This window comes from Patella vulgata, chromosome 8 (genome assembly GCF_932274485.2).
Source record: "Patella vulgata chromosome 8, xgPatVulg1.2, whole genome shotgun sequence".
In the NCBI taxonomy this organism is placed as follows: Eukaryota; Metazoa; Mollusca; class Gastropoda; family Patellidae; genus Patella; species Patella vulgata.
This window is the reverse complement of record NC_065886.2, coordinates 24,555,452-24,579,575: the sequence shown is the minus strand read 5'-3', so window position 1 is coordinate 24,579,575 and position 24,124 is coordinate 24,555,452. Positions and strand designations below refer to the sequence as shown.

At 32.9% G+C, this 24,124-nt stretch overlaps 1 protein-coding gene across 2 annotated transcripts; it reads right to left on the bottom strand.

The window, feature by feature from the left end:
* Positions 1–24,124, bottom strand: LOC126829664 (inhibitory POU protein-like). 2 transcript variants are annotated; one of them, XM_050559680.2, is made up of 2 exons: positions 24,006–24,124; positions 1–2,995 (listed from the first exon to the last, which is right to left on the bottom strand). In XM_050559680.2, exons 1-2 carry the CDS (start codon positions 24,048–24,050, stop codon positions 2,099–2,101), a joined length of 942 nt encoding a protein of 313 aa, XP_050415637.1. In that variant the 5' UTR covers positions 24,051–24,124; the 3' UTR covers positions 1–2,098. The 2 variants fall into 2 exon arrangements, 1 of the variants encoding a protein (XP_050415637.1); XR_007683487.1 differs by lacking the exon at positions 24,006–24,124 and adding an exon at positions 12,900–12,969 and having other exon boundaries at positions 2,868–2,995.

The window sequence follows — 24,124 nt, the reverse complement described above, 5'->3', positions numbered from 1 at the left end:
ATTCGACCTACATGCGGAATGGTAACTGTTCGATGAAAAAAAACCACATAGTAAATAAAAATAAAACATAAAAAAACGAGTGAAAACAAGACGTACACAAAACGTACAAATTGGAATAAAGCGTAAACATAATAAACATAAAAGATAATAAGTCATCTTAGATATATGTGCACAACAGATACAATGACATTCCTTGACTCAGAATAGTCATAAATATTTAATTAAGTAATTTGCCGAGGCCGCGGGCTTCTTGTTAATGAGGTTTTTTTTCTAAAAAATACAAATGCACAAAATCACATAATAAACACACGACATGAATACAGACAAAAGACTTGAGAGATCATTGAGTGTGGATTTAAAATAAATATTGAATATTATTTATTTAAAAAAAAAGATTAAATAAATAATGAGTTAAATAAACATAAATAAAAATATGGCAAATATATTTCACAACGAGGTGTTTTAAATTGGCTTTGTCGGTTTTCTAGAACTCATAATATTCAGACGTGAATGCAAGTATCATTTGCATGATATTTTTTTAACTCGCTTTACCAAGCAATTATGAAAACTGATATTGTTATATGGAACAGGATTCATATTTCGTAAAGGCGAACTAAACAATAAATAACACCTTTCATTGAGATCTAAAGATCTCTAATAGTTTGATGTTTACAATAATAATTTTGACCAACTTATATTAGTAACAGGATGAAAGGATGTGTTTTTGTTAATGATTATAATATAATAGCGTTGAATGGGAATTTCTTCCTATACTATTCAAAGTAACAAATATGCCCTTCTTTACTTTTTTAGCATCTTACAAAGGTAATCAATATGTCTTAGCGATGCCGTGTGAAGTCTTATTTAAGGGAGAGAGAGAAGCGATGAATTATCTAAGGGTGCTTCAATTTTCTACCGACCTTAAACAAATTTCCTTTACAAAACGGCAGATGTTCTAAGTGTGAAATGAACAGGGGTCAGCCTTTATTAACTGTAACCCCGGAGGTGATAAAGTGAAAGCGTCTCTATATACGACTCCCTTGTATTTTAATGCTCGATATGGGAACAGTGAAATGGGAGCATAACCGTCTTACCCTAAAATTACATAGTTATTATAGTCCTTATTGGATAAGATGATACGTTTTCGCGAGCTATGCGAATTTGCTTAACGGTTTATTAAAATGAAAATTGGGATGAATCAGAGAGTAAAATTCATTTAAACAGTCTTCAAAGTTAATTGCAGGGAATACCACTCAAGGCATTATTAAATACTTAAATACTTCACTCGGTAAGCTCCGTCTCACTAAAGAGGATTTGTCTTGCAACATTGACAGACTAATCTCGTTTTTTACAACCGGCTTACCATGCTTAAACGCAGAAACAAGAGCCATAATGCTCTTTTACACACCAATGACATCTCTTAAAAACATTCAATGTATTGATTAAAAGGGGCTTTTAACTACAAAAGACTGACGATAAAGCTTAAAACCTAGCTGTATATGACTATAAGTATATTAATTATATACACTCAGAAATTCTATTAATATTTACAAATAACATCACAATGAAAAATTAACAAAAAATAAATAACATTGAGCAAAGTGAATCCGTATTAAGAGTGAATGCATTTAATTTGTAACAACGGGAGTAATGATAATGAAGATTTGTTGTGGTAATGGTAATTAGTACGGTGATGCTCAATATACCATGAATTGAAGATGAAAGAATCCAAAAGAATTCCTTTAGCTTGAAATGATGATGCAAATAGTTCTGATATTTTTAATAATACTCACACTGTATATATCTATATATATACGTATAGAATCACTAATGTCAAAGTTCTGTCAAAATAAAACATTCCATAATAATAGAAATAATAATAATAATAAAATTGACGTATCACACACTAATTTAGGTAACCTGGTTGAGAGGCCAGAATGCATCTGGAAACACAATTGCACATTTTCAGTTAGCACACGTCTTATAGACAATTGCTTTATTTTTATTATAATAAATTACTGTCACGACTTCTATTTTGTCGTTAATATAATATTTAGCACACTTTTTAAAATAACATATAACACGACCAATGAAGTAATTAATGATGAACCATGCCCGCCGTGGTAGCCGAAAACTTCATACGTTTTTGTTTTTGTCTTTGATTGCAAAACCAGACACGCACTACGTTTTTCTTGAGTTCGAGTTTTTCAGCGATTTGAGCGATTTTCTCCCCCGAGGGTCGAGGCTGAACAGCAAAATAAGCCTCGAGTGAGCGTTTTTCTGGTGCTGCTATAGAAGTGCGTTTCCGTTTTTTATCCAGGGGTCCGCCCATCATGTTTGCTTCTCCTTCCATCTTTCTCTCTCGTGCCTCCTTCTCGGCATCCTCCAGCCAAGTTTGTAAAATGGGCTTCAGAGCTATCATGTTATTGTGACTAAGAGTTAGTGATTCAAATCTGCATATCGTACTTTGACTCAACGACCCGACACCGGGGATTTTCAGATTGGCCAGCGCGTTGCCCACATCGGCCTGCGTTACTCCCAGCTTTATTCTTCGTTGTTTGAACCGTTCTGCAAAGGCTTCCAGTTCCCGCGGATCACAATCTGTATCGTGTACCGGGTGGTGCATGGAGGCGGGATGAGGTGGAAAGCCCGGGTGGTTGTTGATGGTATTGGGATGGCTGTACATTGAGTTGTACATCTGGTGATGGTGACTCATCTGGTTATGATGATCGGACATGCTGGTGACCGGTCCGAGAGACATGCTTGTGGGACTTCCCGTTAGCTGATCTAGCATACTGTCTGAAGGTCCAAAGGAACTCGGATGACTGTGCATGCCCATGTTTGAACGAGACATATGCATATTATGTCCGGTGAATTCGGGAGTGTGGCCGTAAAGACCCTCTGGTTTCATGCTGGAGGGTTTGGAGATGTCCACGGCAGCCAGTGCTTCCGCTCGCGCCAAGATTCCATCATCGAAGCCTCCAAAGAAATTGCCCTGAAAAGACAAAAACGGGATTCATTAACATTAAAACAATCTATAGCGTTAAACATATCAAAAGACGAGAAAGCGTGTACTCGTCCAGTATCTGAAGAAAAGAATCCTAAACCATCTTGTAAAAATGTGCTGTACTAAAATTGACAATCCTGGTTTTAATAATGCGTGTATATCCAGGTCCCTTTCTCTTTAATTCGTTCCATTAAAAATAAAAAATGCAATTACTTAATTGAAATTTGCCAGTACATGGAAAACATCGCATCGCGTGGGAAAGAACCTGAATGTATCAATTCTAATAACTCATCCCGTCCTTACGGTTCACAGTTACTAGCAAACATAAATACATATATTACAAATGAATTATTTCAAATAAATTGATATTTTTTTTCTGTCACTACGAATTAAATGTCTGAAATTGAAGAAAACACAATTTACACTTTACAGAAATTCATTCAATCATCCTAAATGAGAAAATATTGTAAAGAAAATGCTGTTATTTGCTCCGTAAGCTCCGTTCATAATTTATTCATGTTATAGTATTTACATACAAGTATATGACCTTTATTTATCAATGTATACACAATACTTATTAAATATTCAACAGGACCTTGGGAATGTCACACAAGGATATATACGTTTCTTAGAGTTTTGGTCAAATTATCGTACACGCAGAAAACATAGAAATTAAATAGTTAATTTAACGGGATTTTATTAATAATTACGGTATTCACGATTATCATTTCAAAGATCTGGTGAAAAGGGTTTTAAAATATGTTTAATATATAGTTATAAAGATCCAACCGTAGAAATGGGTTCACATTTTCATCTGAAATGGTTTTCCCGTCAAAATTATGCAATTGCAAAAAGAAAATGATAGAATTAAATATTACTATTTAGCTAACATCCCTATTTTCTTAAAACAAACACGAAACAATGAGAAGACTGAACGATAAAGCTAACTTAATAATAAGATAACCGAAAATGTAAATAAAACATTTATGTCAGAACCCCATAAATATTTCATCATGGCTTGTCTAATACTAATTTATCAAATTAAAAATTCAACAAAAACAAACAAAAAAATTAACAAGACACAAAACGTAGCAAAATACAAACGACTGTCTTTATTTCTATTCCTTAATAATAATGAAAATAAACTGAAAATTTATAATCCCCAAACATGAATTTTTAATTATGATTTGTGCACACGTGTATGTCATCTTTCAATCGCAGAAACAAGAACATTTCTATAAAATAAATGAAAAAACAAACACAAAAAATCCTAACAAGTTTATAACTGAAAATTCAAAAAAACCACAAATCATTAAAAACACAAATGTTCAGAAATTAAAAAGAAACACTCTAAATTATAAAAGATATCCGGTAAATTTTAAAATCCATCAGAATTAAATTCTATATTTCTTAGAATCCAGAACAAAAGAATATCCATTTTACTATGAATAAAAAATTCTGATAATGAGTTAAGTAGTGTATAGAGAAGTGTTAATGAGCCAATCTTGAAGTAAAATCAATGTTGCTTGTAGCAGTCGTCAATAATATCCGAAAACACTCTATACCTTATAATCCATGCTTACTTAAATACATCGGTCACGAATCTTACTCACTCGCTGCCAACTTCATAAAATATGAAACACAGCAAATAATGGACGAGCCAAGAGCGAAAGTGTTAGACATATAGGATACACGGCCGCCAGAATAGCTAATGAACTTCCAAATGAAAAGCCAACATGAAGCTTATTAATAATAAAATAATCCCAAACATACCGAACTACTTGTCATACAGCGCATTCGTTCTGGTGGTCGGTATGCCGGGGAATACCGACCCGGTAGGTTCCCGCCACCTGAGATAGGCGACAACCCCATCAAAGTTTGTTGTTTCATGTTCGTTCAACGATAAAACAAGTCTCTAATGCCGCTTAAGTTTCCACATCAGCAGTGTCCGTACCACAAGTCTGTTCAATACTGGGCCGATGTTAAGTTGCGTATCGCGTCACCCAAGTATGGGAAACTGACAAGCTTCAAGAAATGAATATTGCTTTGTATTGTGATGCCATGAATACCACTGCACCTGTTTGAAGCGCGCCGAGTCACGTGGGCTACATTCACCACGCATGCTCAGTAGGTAATTAAACGGAATAAACACGAATTGTCCTGGTATACATTTTTTTAAAAATACCGTTAGAATAAATAATAAGTTAGATGGACGTATAGTGGACTGATATTTCTCTACAATGTCATCGCCTATCTTTGCGGCTCGTAGGCTACAATCAACAATATCACCGTTATAATTTTCACAAAAAAAAAAAAAGGAATTTGTATACATATGGAGAAGCTTACAGATTTATAACCTATTTTTAGTCTTGAATTCCACATTTTTTTTTATGATTATACAGGAAATTGATTTAGGAAACCGTAAATATTTTTTCACCTTAAAAATGATCGGGGAGAATGCGTTATTGTATATCGACCTAACACTACCTGGAACATCGTTCTATAGATTTCTTCTAGTTAAATATCTCTTAAAACTTTGAGTAAAATTTGTCTTATGGATTATGGCTGTTGTGTTCTGTTTTGATGATGGTATCATGGGAAAAGCAACGAATGGTTCAGCTGCACGATTTCCAACTTGCGTCATGCCTGTGTAAGCATAGTCAGAAACTGGGACCGTTATTGCTATTATATATTGTGGCTTTTTGGGGTCCTTTGAAAAACGAAAAAATAATAATTCTATCAGACAAATGATGAAATATAAGTTGCTGTCTGTGGACCGTGTTATTTGCTGAGATTATATAAGTCCAGATATTCCGGGGAATAAGGATAAACTTTTCAAATAATATAAAATATATATACATATATATAATAGAATGTGATGTTAGGAGTAAACCATTTAAGCCAATTGTTTAAATAGCAAATTTTATGTCGAAAGACGATTCGAATTAACGATAAAACAAAGTAAAATAAATTTTACGCAATTATTCAAAAATATAGATTGTGTTATTTTTAGTGTAGGCTTACATGTAAAATTGAATACTTGAGTTCTATTTTTTTCATATATATTATGAATGTAAAGAGAGAGGGGGAGAAATGGGATTTAACGTGCACTCCACAAAACTAGGTCATTTCGGGATATGATTCAATTTTATATCAATAATTTGCATGCGAGTAGGGGTCTTTAGCAGTGGGAGGAAAGTCACCAGGTTGGACAGGCGACTCTACTCCTTGTCACGTACAAGCGAGGACTCGAAACCACGCCACTTGACTCAATGATAGACCTTTGATGCAACGCGCACGCGTTAACCATTCGCCCCCACCCTATATGAATATAAAGACAGTTGTTATGTTACTAAGTACATCCATGTAAAAGAAGTCTGATTGGCTACAGTGAGAAAAAGAAAGTAGAATTATTATTTTTATAAATAGTGTATACAATTGACTTTCTTTATATGATTGTATTTGTTTCCCATTATGTACATAGCAGATCTGTTTACAATATATTTTATATGCTGTGTATGAGGAGCTATACCTGTTCCATGATCCATTTTCATCCAAATGAAAAAAAAAATTATTACGTTATTAACTAAGAAATAAATATGGCGGTGTGGAAATAATGGAAACCAATGCAAACTTTAAATGACCAATGATTTGAATACAGTTTGGACCAAAAGTTATTTTGAATATGTTACATATAATTAATATATTCATATTTCTCGTTGAAAACTCTTAATGTCCCGTTAAAGGGCACCGCAGAATTTTATCTCATTGTTTTATCTTTATCAACTGCATTAATTAATATTATCTGGATTATTATTCTATGCATAACTATATTTTTGTTGCATTAAATGTTACTCCTAAATATTTAAGCAGTTTGTTGTATAGTTAACCAGAAGAAATATAGAGCTTAACGTCCATTTTCTAAAGCAACTACGGTAGCTCAGTGTGTAAGGTGCTGGATCGCTAATCGAGACGGTTCGGGTTCGATCCCGGCGTTGACCTCAAATAGTCCAGTGTAGTTTCCCCTTGTCAAGGTCAAAAAACAATTGGGTAATGTCAATGCCAATAGATAGCTGTATTTGTTAGATAACTGTTTTAAATACCCAAAACCAGTTATCTGGTGTCTACTTTCAGTTTTTTGGGGTATATGTTAGCTGGGTAAACTGCCAATTAAATAGTATCTGCAAAGCTTATGCGCACACCGATTCGTGCACATGCATGTATAGTATACGTATTTGATGTTGACACTTTACAATTCCCCTTTAAAGATTTCAGCAATAATCTCTATTGTGTACATGACAGTTTATTGGATACAATACTAGTAAATATTTGACGCTAGTAGTCTATATTGAGTGTACTATCGAGATAAGTAATACATAATTTATAAATGTCTGGCGCAAAGAAAAGACCACTCAGGTTCTCTATCATTGTATCTGACGCTGTTTAATAGAGCAAACATAGACGATGCTAATATATAATTTGAACGATTCAGCTAATATTTCCAAAAAACAAAATAATTGAATTTTCTTTAAATATAAAAATCGATTAATATTTATATAGGGTTTTTTTTTAAAGTGAGATTATCTAATATAGGTAAAAACAAATTGTGCTTTCCGATATGATATTATTTTTTCGTGTCATATTTACTATAGAATTAGTTTAAAATGAGAATAACAATGCTTTTATTTTTAGCATTTGTTTATTGTTTCTTTTTACATTTGCAACATGTATGAAATTTATACAATTAATACACAGATAATTAGTGAATATAAAATGTATCACGTCATCGTTATTGTTTCAATTAAATGAACTAATAGGGGTGTTTTATTTTTTGTATCATTTAAAAAAAAAAAAGTTCTTTTCAGCTATTGTTCGTGTTTTTGGCGTTTTCAATTTCAATTGAAGATGTTTTTTTTTGGTTCATCAATGATCTTCTTATCAATATTTATATACAATTGACTAATTATTTATATTACCTTGTGCATTGTGATAATAAGCAGGTAATCGCGCACGTGTATCTAGACACGTGACCCTCTTAAGACCTTCTTACCCGAGGCATTTTAATTTGGGGGTGAATAGTCCCTTGACATAAGGTAAGATAAAAACATTATGGTGAAACGTCGATTGGCCTTAACGCAGACGACATCCAGCACGTGCTGATTGTTGCATGCACGTGCCTATAATACCGACGTACACGTCAGCTTAAAAAAGAAAATGTAATTGCAAATACGCTTACAGACGAAGCGAATAGCTTCACCATATGTTTTATCGCCTCTTCGGTAGTCAATGAACCGACATTATATCATATCCCCGTTTCCTTCCGTTTTATCACATAGAATGGCATCACATGAATGGTTTTGTTATAATTCGTTTCATTTCTTTTAAAAAGTAATTTTATTAATTAGACATGAGGAATAATTATTTAGATATCAGCATATTATAGAAAGAGCGAGAAGAACATAATGGTATTTTAATTTTCCGACAATTTGAATGAACGATGAAATATGGTCGGCTTTATCGATTGCCTTCAAATGCCAAGCAATAAAGTCGGTTTCTTCTAATTTTGGTAATGGATTCACAGAGCGAAACGAAGCTCATGGAAATGTCACTCCTTACCACGACAAAAATAATTAGTCACAAGGTAGACTGCCAGTAAAGGGCAGTCGATGCGCTAAAATAAAGCGTCAATATTTTGCTATTATGGCTTTGATGATTGTGTTTTAAAACAATATTAATCATAACAATGATGTATTTTAATAGAGTGGGGTAATTGTTTCTCGTTTTCTAATTAAGTACTGCACTTTATAATCTACTGGTATAACACTAATTAAAAAACCTGAAGGTAAAACACGTCCACGAGGACTTGTTGCTATGGAAACGTATAACCATGCAGGAGAGAAACCGAGACATTCCGAAAAAACAGAGATTTCAGATAATCGTTACAAATATTCCAAATCTATGTAAGGGAATGAGAATGAGGTAAACAAATGGCGAAATAATAATAACCAAGATACAGAAATATAATTAAAGAAGATGATATTAACAAACCGAGAAAAGAAAAAAACAACAACAAAGTAATGTCGAAAAAAGAAACAAATGTGAATTTTAAAAAATGTGTAAAAGAAAAAAAATTAAAACATAAGGATAAGAGCGCAAAAAAACAAAAACAATTGAAATATTTTCGGAGAAACAGATAGATTTCCTGCACATATTTAAAGTGTCTCTATCATCGGATATCTAATATCACATCAGATTCTAAATATAGGTAATTAATATGAACTGTAAAACATTACAAATGTACGTATGTTGTACTGAAATCGAATAAAATACTGATAAAGAAAACAACGGCAGACAACACGTGCACTCAATATGAATTCTGGCTCGATCTTTAAATGTAAAATGATAAGTAATCGATCACATTATCGATTAGCAATCGAAATCGGTAAACGAATATAAACAAATGGATTGTTTTAACTGATAATCTTCAAATAAAATAAAACGAGAATTTTGAATGAATAAACGTAACAACTGTCTGAATACACACGACACTTTCCTATCGCAACTCTTATCAAAATATCACGCGTCTCTTTCCACTGTATTTACCAAAATACTCAATATTTACCGTAACAAAAAACCATCATTGATCACCGCGTGTTTTTCTTCAATTTTTCTATTTCAATACTTACGTTGTAAAGAATATTCAATATTATATATTTTCTTCCGTTTAAATATCGCGTCATGGTAAAATTGTGGTAAATAAAAAATAAAGACCGGATTATTTTCACGACAATATCTGAGATGGAATCGAACAGCAAATGTCGATTTAAAAAATACATATTCGCGGGAAAAATGCCACCTGTAATTTGAACGCAACCGTTTAACATCCAAGGTTGTGTTTCTCTATTGAATCCATTCACCTGGATGTCTTCTCGGGATGCTTGACAATTTACAGTCAATAATCGCTGTTATATTACAACACGATACTCTAGATATTCAATAGAATCGTCAAGAAGTAAATACACACCTTCGATACTTGACCCCTGGGAACCTGCCTTGTGCCCCGTGAATAGACGACGCATGTGCTAGGTTTTTAGTCTAAGTATAGCCTCGCTACAGTTTACACTACACTACAACCAAGACAACGATATTATTTACCTAGTTCTGTGAGTAAAATCGCACCTTATGATACTGAGCAAATTTGTATTTAACAGCTTACTATAATATTTGTTAACTATTATATTCCATTGTTAATTATCCCAGTAGCTCTTTCATAGGCTTATTATTTCTAAATAAAAAACAATTACCAATTTATTGTACGGTTTATGCCAAATAAAATGTTTGTTGTATACGTGAACTACCCCTACCTCCCCCATACATACATGCAAAAGAAAAATCCCATGCAAACCAAAAAACAATTCGAAATGAAAATTCGATCCACGAGAAAACGAAATTATGCAAACATCAATCTATTAATAAAAATATCGATTACACAGTACAATGAATAACCTAAATAACAATGGTGAAAATGAAAAATAAACTAGTAAATAAGGTTTAAAATTGGGATTATGCAACAATTGTTGTTTTGGTATGTATCATAGCATGGCCACCAGTACCTCCATTGATGCGACAAATTAAAATGTGTGTACAATTGTCTAATTAATAAATTTATCCAATAAGTAAAATTATCTAGATCAGCAAGTAAACTTGATCATATTTTAGTTTATCACCCAATAATACATTCTACAGTAGATATCGCTTGTGTGATATATTTCATAATCTACTGCGATATCTCCTTAGGAGATATCGCTTTCCATGAATTTGATTGGTCAGTTGCAAAGGAACTACTTTTTTTATTTTCAAAGAACAGTTCATTTCTTATTAAAAGTATCTTTTTTTTTATTAAAAATGAACTATTGTTATTTAATTGACCTTGATGGAAACACTGGGTCAATATAAAGGACTTTGCAATGGTTGAATTGCTGTCAAAAAATGATGTATCACTACGCCGTAATGTTCAGTAAAAGAAAAATCTACAGCAAATAATTATATTTATCTATTTGTGCATGTAAGAAGGGATTGGGTGATAAATAAAATCTCCTACTCGTCTTTTTTGATATCAAAAAAGACTGGTAGGAGATTCTCTATATACATGAGTATTTAAATAAAATAGACAGTTTCAGTTTTCATTACGAGAAATAAAGTTATTCTTTGCTGATAGTTTAAGGATTTTAATTTATGTTCTACATGTACTAGGATTTATAACATAATCTACTAGTTAATCTATAGTTTACATATAATCCAATGTGGGGAATTATTATACAATCCTCTAGTTAATTTATAGTCCCATGTTCTACTAGGAATTATTACACAATCCTCTAGTTAATTTATAGTCCCATGTTCTACTAGAAATTATTATACAGCCCTGTTCCAGTAACATGTTCTTGTATATAAACATGCACTTTGTTCCAGTAAATATCAAATATCTCGTAAATATATACATATGTACACACAAAATTGTTTAGTAAATATTATATATATCATGAACATATATACAATGTGTATGTACATGGATTTATATATCCATGCTCATCCCTCTAGTAATTACAATGTTACACAATTATTCTAGTAATTATTGTTCTAGGAAATAATGGCAATTGAATGATATTCTAAGGTTTCGAGTAATGCATTACAGACGCTGTTTTAGTAAATATAACATGTCTATGTAGTTTGTCTTGTCCGCGGGTTTGTTTTGTCTGTTTCGTTTTGTTTTTAGTGCGGTGCTCCTGCATTTACTATTTATATTGTTACATAAATGTGGTCTCCCAAAAGGGCACTGATATATTCGACTTCAGAAATATTCAGTAGATTGCATAAAATTTGAATACATGTTCTGGCAATAATTTAAGAAGTTCAACTTAACATTTTAGAGAGAGTGAGAGAGAGAGAGAGAGAGAGAGAGAGGGGGGAGAGAGAAATGGGGTTTAACGTCCACTCGACTCAAACTAGGTCATTTCGGGACTAACATATGGTTTAATTTTATTTCAATAATTCGCTTGCGCCGTAGGGGTCTTTAGCAGTGGGAGGAAACTGGAGGACCCGGAGAAAACCCACGGGGTTGGACAGGCGACCCTACTCCTTGTCACGTACAACCGGGGATTCGAAACCACGCCAGTCGACTCAATGACAGACTTTACAATACAGCCCGCGCACGCTAACCATTCAGCTATACAACCCCCCTAACATTTTAGAAATATTCATCTAGGAAATGTAATTTCATTTCAGCTAATACAGTCATGAAATTCAAAATTACATATCTACGTGTTTATGATCAAATATGGTCAAGTTGCCCGGCTATACTTTGTCGAATCCCATATCATAAAGACAATTCTGCGCAGGGGAAAATTCGACTAGTCTAATGATTGAAGGGTGGAATGGTGTTGACTGGAGTCTAGGGATTTACGTTTATTTCCCCAGATTGAATTAATCTCTCAACATGTCGCTTCACTAGCTAATGGTTCGCCCTATAAAGCGTTAGCTAAGAAATAACCAAATAGCTCGTGCCCGCGTTCGACCGCTTTAGGTAAAATTATTCGGCAGACTCTCTGAAAAGGTGTGATGCCAATTTTCACTCTAGCCTTTCGTTGTCACCTCGACAAGCTGGCGAGATCCTTACTCAAAGATATCACAGCTGATTACAAGCAAGTTGTGACAAGCGTTCCACATACTGCTTTAACTTATTGAATTTTGTTCTCTTTCCACCGCTTTGTGAACAAGTAGTCGATTGAAAGACCTGACAAGGCCAAACCTAGGTGTCAATGTAGGCTTTTAAGACGAACACAGCTAGAGAGACGTTTTTATCTGATTCTTCCGTTATCAAAAAATGCAGTCTTACCTCATGAGAACGAAGAAATCCGTTGATTTCGTAAAACAAGCCGCTTATCTAAGCTCTCCGACATTACTTGTGCTAGTGTGTTTTAGCTCGAGAGGAAAATGCCCCTTTATACAATCTGCATTCTTATCGCATCAATATTTTAGCAGAATTTCATAAATAATAGAACATATCACCTAGGTTTCGAGACACCCGAGCTAAATTGCTCGTGACGTGATGTCATAGCTTTTGTACATGACCAGGCTCTATAGCATTAACAATATGGTGGTAAGCTTTCCAAGGGTTAATTTATTAACATTTTTTTCGGTTTTTAACAATCGTATTTCTAGAACGACAATGGTAGACGCAGAAAAGAAAGAAATGTATAGCACTGGTGGTAGTATGATAGATTGGGGAATTGACTGACTCGAGGATATAATATGGCATAGTGCTCGGTGACGTCTGTTCAGCTTGCATGTAGCATTGTTCCTAAAGCCGTTAGACCGTTGTTTAATACAATCAAGCTCTACGGGATTGTAATTTTCGCTTGTCCTACTTGATTACATTTTACAGCTTCTGTCGGGATACAGCTTCAACTGGCAACTATATAAGAAGCGAACATCGTATCATTGCCATCCCATGCTTCTGAGGGTTCTCTGTTGGAGGCCGCCCGATTTCTGATGTGAAGAAAATCTGACGACTTCGGCTCATCTTTTCGGAGCGCAGATTACAAGCGCGTTATGGTCGACAGACATATTGACGTGGCAGTTATCAAAATGCCATCTACCTTCGCATTAACATATCTCATATTTCATAATTATTTTAGCTTTTAATGGATTTCTGACAGTTTCAGCGGTTTGATCTTCTTATTAACTATTTAATTATAGCTTACTCCAAAACATAACAAAAACAGTTAATTTAGTTTGTTGGTTGACATAGGGCGATGCCGCCAGACATTTTCACAACCAATATACTGATTTAATAGGACAAAAATGTCAAAACTTTCTCGTGAAAAATGGGTAAAGTGCTTATTACCTTCGATTGCAAATAATGATCTTTTTATGTGACGTAAACGAATTTCACACATTTGTAATCATTTGCATTTCGATTGTGTGTAATTATTGTTTAACCGATGTGCTTTTCCCAAGTAATTTTAAAATTTGTTTTTTTTGGGAGTTTATAATTTTTTTGAAAATCGAGCTTTACCGTTTTTGTTTTAAGTTTTAAAACGTATTATACATTTTTCTAAAAAAAAAAAACCCCAAGATAATGATTTATTTACTTATATTGACTTTTTTTTAAAATGTGTATTTTTAGACGGAATTTAATTTTCTTTTTTCAAAAATGGTATACTTTCTCTTCTGTTTTTTTTATACCTCGACGAATTAGAGATATTGAAATGGGCCTGTCCGTCCCGATTTTGTTTCCGGAGCATATCTAAAAAATCTTTCAAGATATCTTTATGCAACTTTGTACACATATCATCTCATAGTAGTTGTGCCTTTAGTTAAAATTGCATTATGTACGATTTAGACAAAGAGCTGATAGTTCTCGCAATAATAGTTAAACAATAGATAATGAAAAGGGAATATGTTGAAAATTTTAATCAAATTACTTCATTCTGAGAGGAGTTATGACTGTTTGAAGAACAATATAGTCTCGGTTGTCATTGCTACCGTTGTTATGATGAAAACAAAGTTTCGACTATCAATTTTTTAAATTTATTAACTGGCAATCGTATTTAAATCCGTACAAAATCAAAACCACCCAATGGATTAGAGAGTTGATTTTGGATTAAGCAGATTTAGCTCTTACATAATGCATCTTTAATTAGAAATTTCTCGAATTTAATATTTCCATGAAAATAAATTTGACATACTTTTTGGAATGTTGATGACCGAGTCTCCTTGTTCTTGTTTCTATAACTCTGGTTTTCTTTAATTATAATATTCCTAATTTTGATAGAACATTTTACTTGTATGATGATTTGACGAATGGAAAAATAATTTTGTTTTGTAAAACAGCTGTTGCGTGGAATGTAATGAAATTCTCTTTAACTATAAAATCTAGTTAATATTATTATTGATGCTACATTGATTAACTCCGTTTATTAATAGAAACATAAGGGACATCGTCGAATAATTTTTGTTTTCCCAGTCACAGTGTAATTCTATAATGCCAAAATACGACAATTTAAACTAAGGCATGTTTTGTCTAACAGATAAAATCACTTTGCAACCCTCCTAAATGACGTAAAGTTCCAACATTACAGAATAAAGGTTAACAATGGAGATTCATTCGATACACAGTCAAAAGTAGGCTGCTTTTACAAAATTATGCACATTGATCAATTCTAACTAATTTAAGTTAGGGCTATTAAAGTTTACATTGCTTTCTATTTATTTCCCACGCCATTAATATGTCTAAGACAAATAAAGTAATCATACTACTGCTATCTTTTTGTACAAGCCAGCAAATTCTACCAGAACTCATTTCTTCGAATCATCGCCCATTGAACATGAAATGATGCATATTAAACAGAATTATTAAATCAAGTTTAGAAAAAAAAATATAGTCGGATGTTAATAGTTGCAACTGGGCAGTGTCCACAGCAGCCTACTGGTATTGAACATAACAAATGTACCATCATTCATTTGTTCTTCACTCGTGTCAAAAAAATCAATAATTGCGCATAAACAGTTCAAGGGAGGTAATGCCAGAATCCAACTACAGCAGTTATTTCATTTAAGGTTTGCTATCGGCTGTTATGTCGGTTCAGTGAATACTTAACGTGTCCAATAACTGTGGAGAACCTGATTGTGGTGGAAAATATTGATTAACACACGGGTGTGCTCTAGAACTGCAATGAATAACGATAAAGGGGAGATAACTACAACATCGTTTGTTTTACGTCCACACCGCAAATGGATCTTATAGCCGTCCGCCGCCACCTTATTTTGGGCTTATATTGGGGTCTTATTCACATCGGGCATATTTATTTTGCCCCCAAGGGAGTCGCATGATTGATGTATCGACCTTGAAATTCATTTTTTGACATTAAATTCCTGTTATACAATTTATTAATTAACATAATATTTTGAATACAATGTGCGTATGTATCAAAATGTATCAAAAGGAGAAAAAATAGGAGACGTCTGTCTACCGCGTGCACGACACAGGTCACTACTTAAACCTTAATTAGAGAATTCCTGTTAATACGATTGTGGGTTAAAAAAATATATAGAAAAACAAAACATTAATTGAAAAAAAAAATAAGAGCAGATCTTAAATCAGTGCGATTTCGTGACTTGTTCCAATAATTTTTCTTACTGTTAGCTACAATGTAAATTAAAATCCATACACGAGATAGTATGGCATGATAAAGAAATATTATTAATAGCCTACAAGAACATCTCTTGAGAGAGAAAAGAAAAAGAACCGATAATTATGGTTTTTTTTCTAGAAAATTGCAGTCAAGAAAATGGTTTACTAAGATGAGACAAGAAAATAGTTTCTACTGGTTAAAACACATCTTTATCAAATCCTATGTTGTGATCAACTTGGGAATCTAGAAGGTATCCATTATTCGGTGTTAACTTAAATGGTGTGCTTGCTGTTTCTAAAACACCAGATACCACTTATCAATAAAATTGGAGAGCTCAAATAGGTGACAATATTTTGGTGTACTTTACTTATTGTATGCCAGACTGTAAAACCCAAAAATATTGACCGATTTACTGTAGCCTATGGACGGATATTAGCAAACCGTTTTCACGAAAATTGACTTCTGTACAAATGATCTTAGGATACATTTCACACAAAAATACATCTGCCGATATCAACACATACAGTTTCTAGTGTTTATCTCCATATTGCTATTTTAAAGTAAATCTTGTAAAACCTGTGAGATATTTGTTAAATCTATAATTCATTTATAAATCCAGATTTTTAACAAAATGTCGCGATCACCTTTAAGGAAACAAAATGATCGAAATCAGGTTTTTAGTTTGCGATTTGGAAGTTATTCAAATTGCCCCCTCATATTTTTTTCCTCCTGTTTACTCATTACACCCTATATAAATAAAGATAAATAATCAAGCGTATGTACTAATGCACCTATATACCAATACCTTTAAACGGCTATCAGAAATATTATAACAACTCTTTTGGAAATTTAACATCAAATACCAAATGACATTCGATGAATGGTTTCCTACCTCGATTACAGAGTCATAAAAGGCTGGGTGATCACTTTGGTAATTTGTTTGATGTCAATCTAACAAGAAATATCAAAGTGGTGAAATGGATTACCTGTGAAATCTACAACCTCTCGAGACCTAATTGTTTACAATAATGATTGACATAGCCACGTGTCAGTAATATCACTTACCTGATGTTAAATTAGATAATTACTTAAAAACACCCTTTAATACATCCAACCTCATTTCTTAATCACTCATCACTAGATAGGGACTGATTGTTTGTAAGGCCTCTCTGCACGTGTTACACTTCAATATCATAATTATGATAGAGTAATTGTTATTAACTTTTGTTAAAATAATAAAAATTCGTCGTTTTTTTATGATCTCTTTCAAGAAAAAAAAAAATATCATGGTTGACAATATTGTTATCGTGTCATTCTCCATAATATAAAAATAGATTTAAATAAAGAAAATAGTTCATTGTGAACATGTTGAAAAACAATCGAGTATTATTATTTTCCTTATCAATTAATATCAATTCTTAAGAATATATAGAAATTGAAATGAATTCCCGCGAAAGTGAGATTTACTTAGACTTCCAGGACATTGGTTATCCTGTATTCAATTATATTTTGAAAAAACGGGTTTAAAATGGAAGATTGATATTGACATTGACCATCTTTAGATTTTAATTCCCAGAAATTTTAAACATATTGTATTGAAGAGATGGCAAGACTGAAAAATATGTTCTAGTGTGTGAAATAAGCTTCCCCAATAAAGTTATATCGAAAGCAAGAATGTGTGATATATTTATTTAACGTCCGCTTTTACTGGGTGATTTCGACGGCAAGGGATGAATGAAATGGGGTTTAACGTCCCACTGTTCTGCACCAACTGGGCTAATGAAGGCAATAGTAGTGGGCTGATGGTTGAACGCCTTCTTTCACGTAGTGACCCTGCAAGGGTAAGAAGAATGGCAGTGATTAAATAGACAGTCTATTATTATACCAGGCCCCTGTTAAACTCACAATTTACCATTTTGTTTTTGGTTGACGACGATCTTTATAATTGATAATTCAACTTTCGATATGCACAGAATTGTTCGTTCGTGTAGCTTAACGTCCGCTCCACATGCGTGGTATCGCAGATATTATCCGCAGAGGGAATTTACCACAGTAATAACATGTAGGTTTCTTTAAATATTTTATTATCTCTATTACAATATGACAAGATAAAATATCAACAAAGTTCCGCTTTAAAGCTTGCACCAAGACTATGAGTTGCACGGACCGTATTTTCGGAGCACACGATACATTTTTGTTGACATTACGACGCTATAATGGGTTAGGACTAGTAAGTTTGTGAAATGAACTAGCCCATTAAAGTGAAACACTAAAACTGATATTACCCCCCCCCCCCACACACACACACTTCCGCCTTCCCCATCCCACACCCAACAATATGTGCTTCAAATATGCATTTGAAATGTAAAAGGATATATCATTCGTTTACCATTGACCCCGATTAAACATATGGTGATATTAACGATAATACTATGTGCTTTTAATCAAGTGTGTATATAATATAATTTGATCCGCTGTACGTGTATAATTAATAAGTAAAATATATAGGTTTACAGTCATCAAAGACTCGTATTCGAAAACGCATGGATGTAGAAAAAAAACCAAGCTTGTTATTGATATATATGTACCTCATGGACGAAAATTTAAGAGCAATCTAAATGAAATTAAATCTATATTTAAATGTGAATGTTATTGGTTAAAACGGTTCTTTTCCAAACAAAGTAGCTCTTGATGCTAAATCCTTAAAGATATTCTTGAACTAATTTAGAATAAGTTATCCTAAAAGGTATTAATCCTTGGTTATACCTCTAATCCGATCTCAAACAGATTGATATCCCAATATTAGTTTAATTCAATGTAATATCATTGCACATTCATTCCGTATGTCAAGACCCGACCCTGACCTAGGCTTTTTGATCTTAAAACTTGAAGCGCCAACCCATATTTTATTGGACAACAAAGATATCACGTGGGATTAATGAAGATGAGCATTCGTCAAATCCCAATTGTCAAAGGTGTACACTGGACCTTGGGTTTTCTTTCAACCTGAACTACTAGACACTGTTCCTTGCCAGCCCTTCCGTCCTAAAACCATGTTGAAAATCCCAAAACTTGTGGTTAGTGAGCTACCGACGCTTCCCACAACCACGTATTTAGATAGTAAGCCGACGCCTCTAACTCCATTGGGAGATGATAATTGTGGGCTGGTTGGGGAGGTTGGGGAATTTCCGGAGATCGAGAGATCGAGAGAGAGAGATTGGGTTTAACGTTCACTCGACACAAACTAGGTCATTTCGGGACTAACACATCGTTCAATATTATTTCAATAATTCGCTTGCGCGTAGGGGTCTTTAACAGTGGGAGGAATCCAGAGGACCCGGAGAAAACCCACGAGGTTGGACAGGCGACCCTACTCCTTGTCACGTACAACCGGGAAATCGAAACCACGCCAGTTGACTCAATGACAGACCTTAAGACCTAACCATCCGGCCACCCCCTCGCCCCCCAATCTAGTATAAGGTAATAAACTCATTACCCCTGCTTTATATAAATAAATATTTTGGGGAATACTAAGCCTAACCCTAACCCTAATCCTTTTTAGAAGACTGAACTTGGATCCAATTTACCTTTTACCCCTCTTCTACATAATGAGACCACAGTTCCAACTTTGCAAAAAAGCGAGGTACTTAGTTATCACTGTAAATTTTATTCGTCGGTAAACGTAATAGGCCTAAGTAACTTTTTCCGTATTACGTCATTACATCCGTTTATCCTACTAAAAATATATGACCAATTTTATAACAACGTTTTCCATATGGTTATAATAAAAGATGTTGTTAATTAACCATATCCATATTCATTTACACTTTGTATTACCGTCAAGGTTAAACTCAATTCTTATCATTAAATCAGATTCATTCATGGTAATTGTCTCCCCTCTCAACTCCTAGCTGTAAATTTCCTTTTTTTTTTACGTTTCACCCGAGCTCTTTATGATTTATTTTGTCTTTAATCAAAAGGTGGCAACAATTTTATTTCAAAAAGCGAACCCATAAAAAACACAATAGACGAACGTGTAATAAATATCCCTGCCTTCTCCCCCGTTGTTTTTTGTTTTAAGACTGTATTAACCGCATGTTTAACCACCGAGCTTCATAAATAATAATTAGAAAGACCGACGTAGAGATAAATAAATGGCTCTTCGTTTTCGTTACCGCAAAATATTAAATCATGGTGCTGTGTTGCACAAAAAGGGTATAGAGTCATATGACAGGCGAACACTTGATAGCATTATAAAAATAAAAACACGGCAATTAAAAACAGTCTCTTTGTATTACCGATATGTAGGCTTTATTTTAACTCCAGGAACATGTTGGATAAATCAAGATTGTGAAAATCAACAAGTTCCATCTAAATTTATATGCAGAGATTTTGCTTCCGTGTTTTGTCTGTCGAGTAAAAAGCTTTTTAGTTTCTAGTCTAATTTAGTCTAGTTTTCGCTAATGTCATATCAAAATATTTAGAAAATCCTAAAATGCTATGATTATCAGTTAACTAGTTTATTACAGATTTTAATATTATTTGCTTCCGTGGTTTGTCTGTCGAGTAAGACCTTTTATAGTTTCTCGTCATGTCTAGTCTCATTGTATTAAACAAAAATATATTCAGAAAATCTTAAACTGTTTTGATTACCAGTTAAACAGTTTATTAAAGATTTTAATATTATTCAAATAAGAATGTAAATCATTTCTGTAGATCTGATATGGGACTCTTTAAAATTTGATTTAAATACTTTTGTATTTTATTTGGGTGCGGTAATTCAATCTTAAAATTTTTTGATCTATTTTTATACAAAAACACACAGTTTCAATTTGATCTCAGAAAATAAAAAGATATTCATTGTTTGAAATTTGATATCATATTGCCATTATTTATGCTTTTAAAAAAATGGCGAATTTCTAAAGGTGTACGACGTTCGCGGAAAACATCTGTACAGAAATCAACACGACTGGTTGGAAGTGATTAATTAATAATTACTGACCGATTATATTGTTTAGAAAAACACAGACACGAAAAACACATGTCTTACTTTGTTTTTGTACAAGATGTATTGTGTTCATCTTTTCTAATCTTGGAAGTTTAGGTACCTCCGAAAATCACCTGTGGTAGGCGCTAACATATTAATACCTTCTTCTTCGATGTTTTTCTTTGTATCGCATGTTTATAAGCTGCTTAGTTTCGGATTAGTTACAAGTGGCTTTCTTTCAACAGCTTCAGAAGTATACTTTCATTTCGTTTTTGTTCTTGCTCAAGGGGTGTAATGCAGAATTTTGTAAATTTAGGATTATGGATAATAGAATCATTTGTATTGCCCTGAACTGTATTATCAATGGCCGTCTATGATTATAGATATTATTGTATTGTGCCACAAAAGGCGTCGGGGAGAAATTGTATCAGAATTCTAACCCGAATTCCTCCATATAACAGCTGGCCTTTCCCCCATCGCATCAATTGTCACCCTTTTGTGTACTTTTTATAACCCCGTGTAAATTTTAACTAATCACGCATCATTGCTGATTTACCCCTACCCTCGCGACTGGCGCGTGCCGTTTTATTCAGAACCGTACTGTCACGTGAGGTGGCCATTTTTGACTGCCTTTACCAGATGTGCAGAAAAGTGTGAAAAAGGGGTAAATAAACAGACGTGGACAGGGTTCAATGAATCGATATTATTAAATATTAACTGTTTGTATTTTTATGAACTTCTTTAAGTGTCAGAACATTAATTCACTCATAAAACATTCAGTCCCAATTATGTCTTTCCTTAGAAAAAAAAATAGCAGCAAAAAACAGAATCTATGTATATACCACATGACGCGAAAAATTAGCGTGGTGACACAGAGATTTAAGATTTGAAAACCCGCTCAAAGGTTATTTGAAAATAATAAATGTTCATTGATATATATCTGTAGATTCTTATCTAGTATAGAATATACAGCATTGATTCTACACAGCCTATTTCACAGGTTATACACATACAGATTTTGTGGTGTAGATACCGTTGTTGCGTAGAATTCTCAAAGAAAAAAGATCAAAAGCTACCATTCATTTAGGACGCAAAGAAAATATTCTAGAAAATAATAATGCATACAAAAACTTTAAAAAAAACCCATTACAATAATAAATCCGATTAGTAAAAAGTGATTTATAATATTCATTATAAAACGCGACATATTTTGAGACGAAATTGTTCACATTACGTTAAAAAGAAATATATTAAAAAATGGTATGAAAGATTTCGTGAAATTTATAACAAAAAGTAATCAATTTTAAAAGATCATTGATTTAAAAAAAAGGCAAGAAAATAAACCTCTGTTTGGATAGTGGATATAATTATAATTTTAATAATTATAATTTCGAATGAAAATCACTAATGCTTTTATAGTCACCAGTAAATTGTACGACTATTTTAAAATGATGCCATATTTATAAAATGGTAGTAATTCATTCTATCCATGATATTGTTTACACCATAGAATAAACTACAATTTCTGTATTGTTATTGTTAACTTCAAGACCCGAAAAAACAGACCAGTTTCATATCCTCGCCCTGTATAGATTTAATGAAAAAAAAAAAGATAATTTCGATAAATTGTCAAATGTCATCGCGCCATTTTCCATCACAATATTTGATTTCTTTTTTTTTGTGTAAAAATTAATGATTGAGAAAGTAAGTTTGAAATGAAGTGGAAGAGATTTTAAAATCTTACTTTTCTGTACCAACCGGGATAATTTAGATAAAATGCATTTGAATTTAAACGACAGAAGCGTGAAGTTGTGTAAAACATATTCGTATTTAGATGTAAGTCAACAAAACCAATTCCAACACTATTTCATTACCTTTCAAACATTGCACGGAAAATGTCATATCGAAGACAAGTTTATCTTCATAACATGACTATAATCAACAAAGTTAAAAATAGTCTAAAGTTTATATAATAATATTCTTTTAACGTAAATTAAACAATGCATATTAGATTATTTTTAAAATTTTGTTGTTAAAAAAAGTGCCAAACATAAAGAATTGAAGATTATTTATGGCACATATCGCAATCGCCGTCATTTATTCTCTTAATTAAAGAACTTTAACTTTTTTAGTTGACAAAATATGACACATTATCCTGTTTACGGGAGTAAAAATTGCGATTTCAAAAATGAAATTATGCATAAATGTGAATAACTAAAATGTAAGTCGTATTACTTACACAATAAAATGTAAGTCGTATTACTCACAAAATAAATTGTAAGTAGTATTGCTTCTTTATCATAAAAAAAAAATATATTATAGATACACAATGTTCTTACCAAATCACCTTGAGCTCTAAAATAACTAACTTCCTAGTATATCCACTTAATTGATTGCAAAAGATATAATAATATATTAAATCCGGTTTTATTTCTATATATAAAATGTATTTTGACGCACATTAAAAAAAACCCATAATCTCGCTTTAAAATTATCCCTGAAAGTGAATAAGACTCGCTTATAAATAAGCAGCAATAATTGTCAGAAAAATTATTAATTCATAACAAACAACTATGTCCGTAACAAAGTATATACAAATAATTCAACGCGTTTCTATTGACTCAAGTACAATTCCACCGGTTCATCTTTTTGTTGTCGTCTGTGACTGAGTTTTATAAAAGTTTTATATAGTTCCATACATAAACAATGAAGTAGGCTGTCTTGATTAAAAATGAAAGAAAAACCTGTTGTAGTAAGGATGTTAAAATAAATAAAATATGAAATAATGATAAATAATAAATATATGTAATAGTCTTACCTGGTGCGGCATTTGATGAGGGTGGTATAAACCGTATGAAGACATAGTTCGGGTATAAATGATTAGTGTTTTCCCAGTAAGGGGTATATAGATAAATTCGAACGGATGTGACTTATTCA

Bases quoted from the DNA above. Each gene is read 5' to 3' on its own strand.
- LOC126829664 (XM_050559680.2), bottom strand. From the start codon at position 24,050: ATGTCTTCATACGGTTTATACCACCCTCATCAAATGCCGCACCAG. The intron at 2,996-24,005 runs GTAAGACTATTA...TTGTCTTTTCAG, and splicing joins CTCATCAAATGCCGCACCAG to GGCAATTTCTTTGGAGGCTT.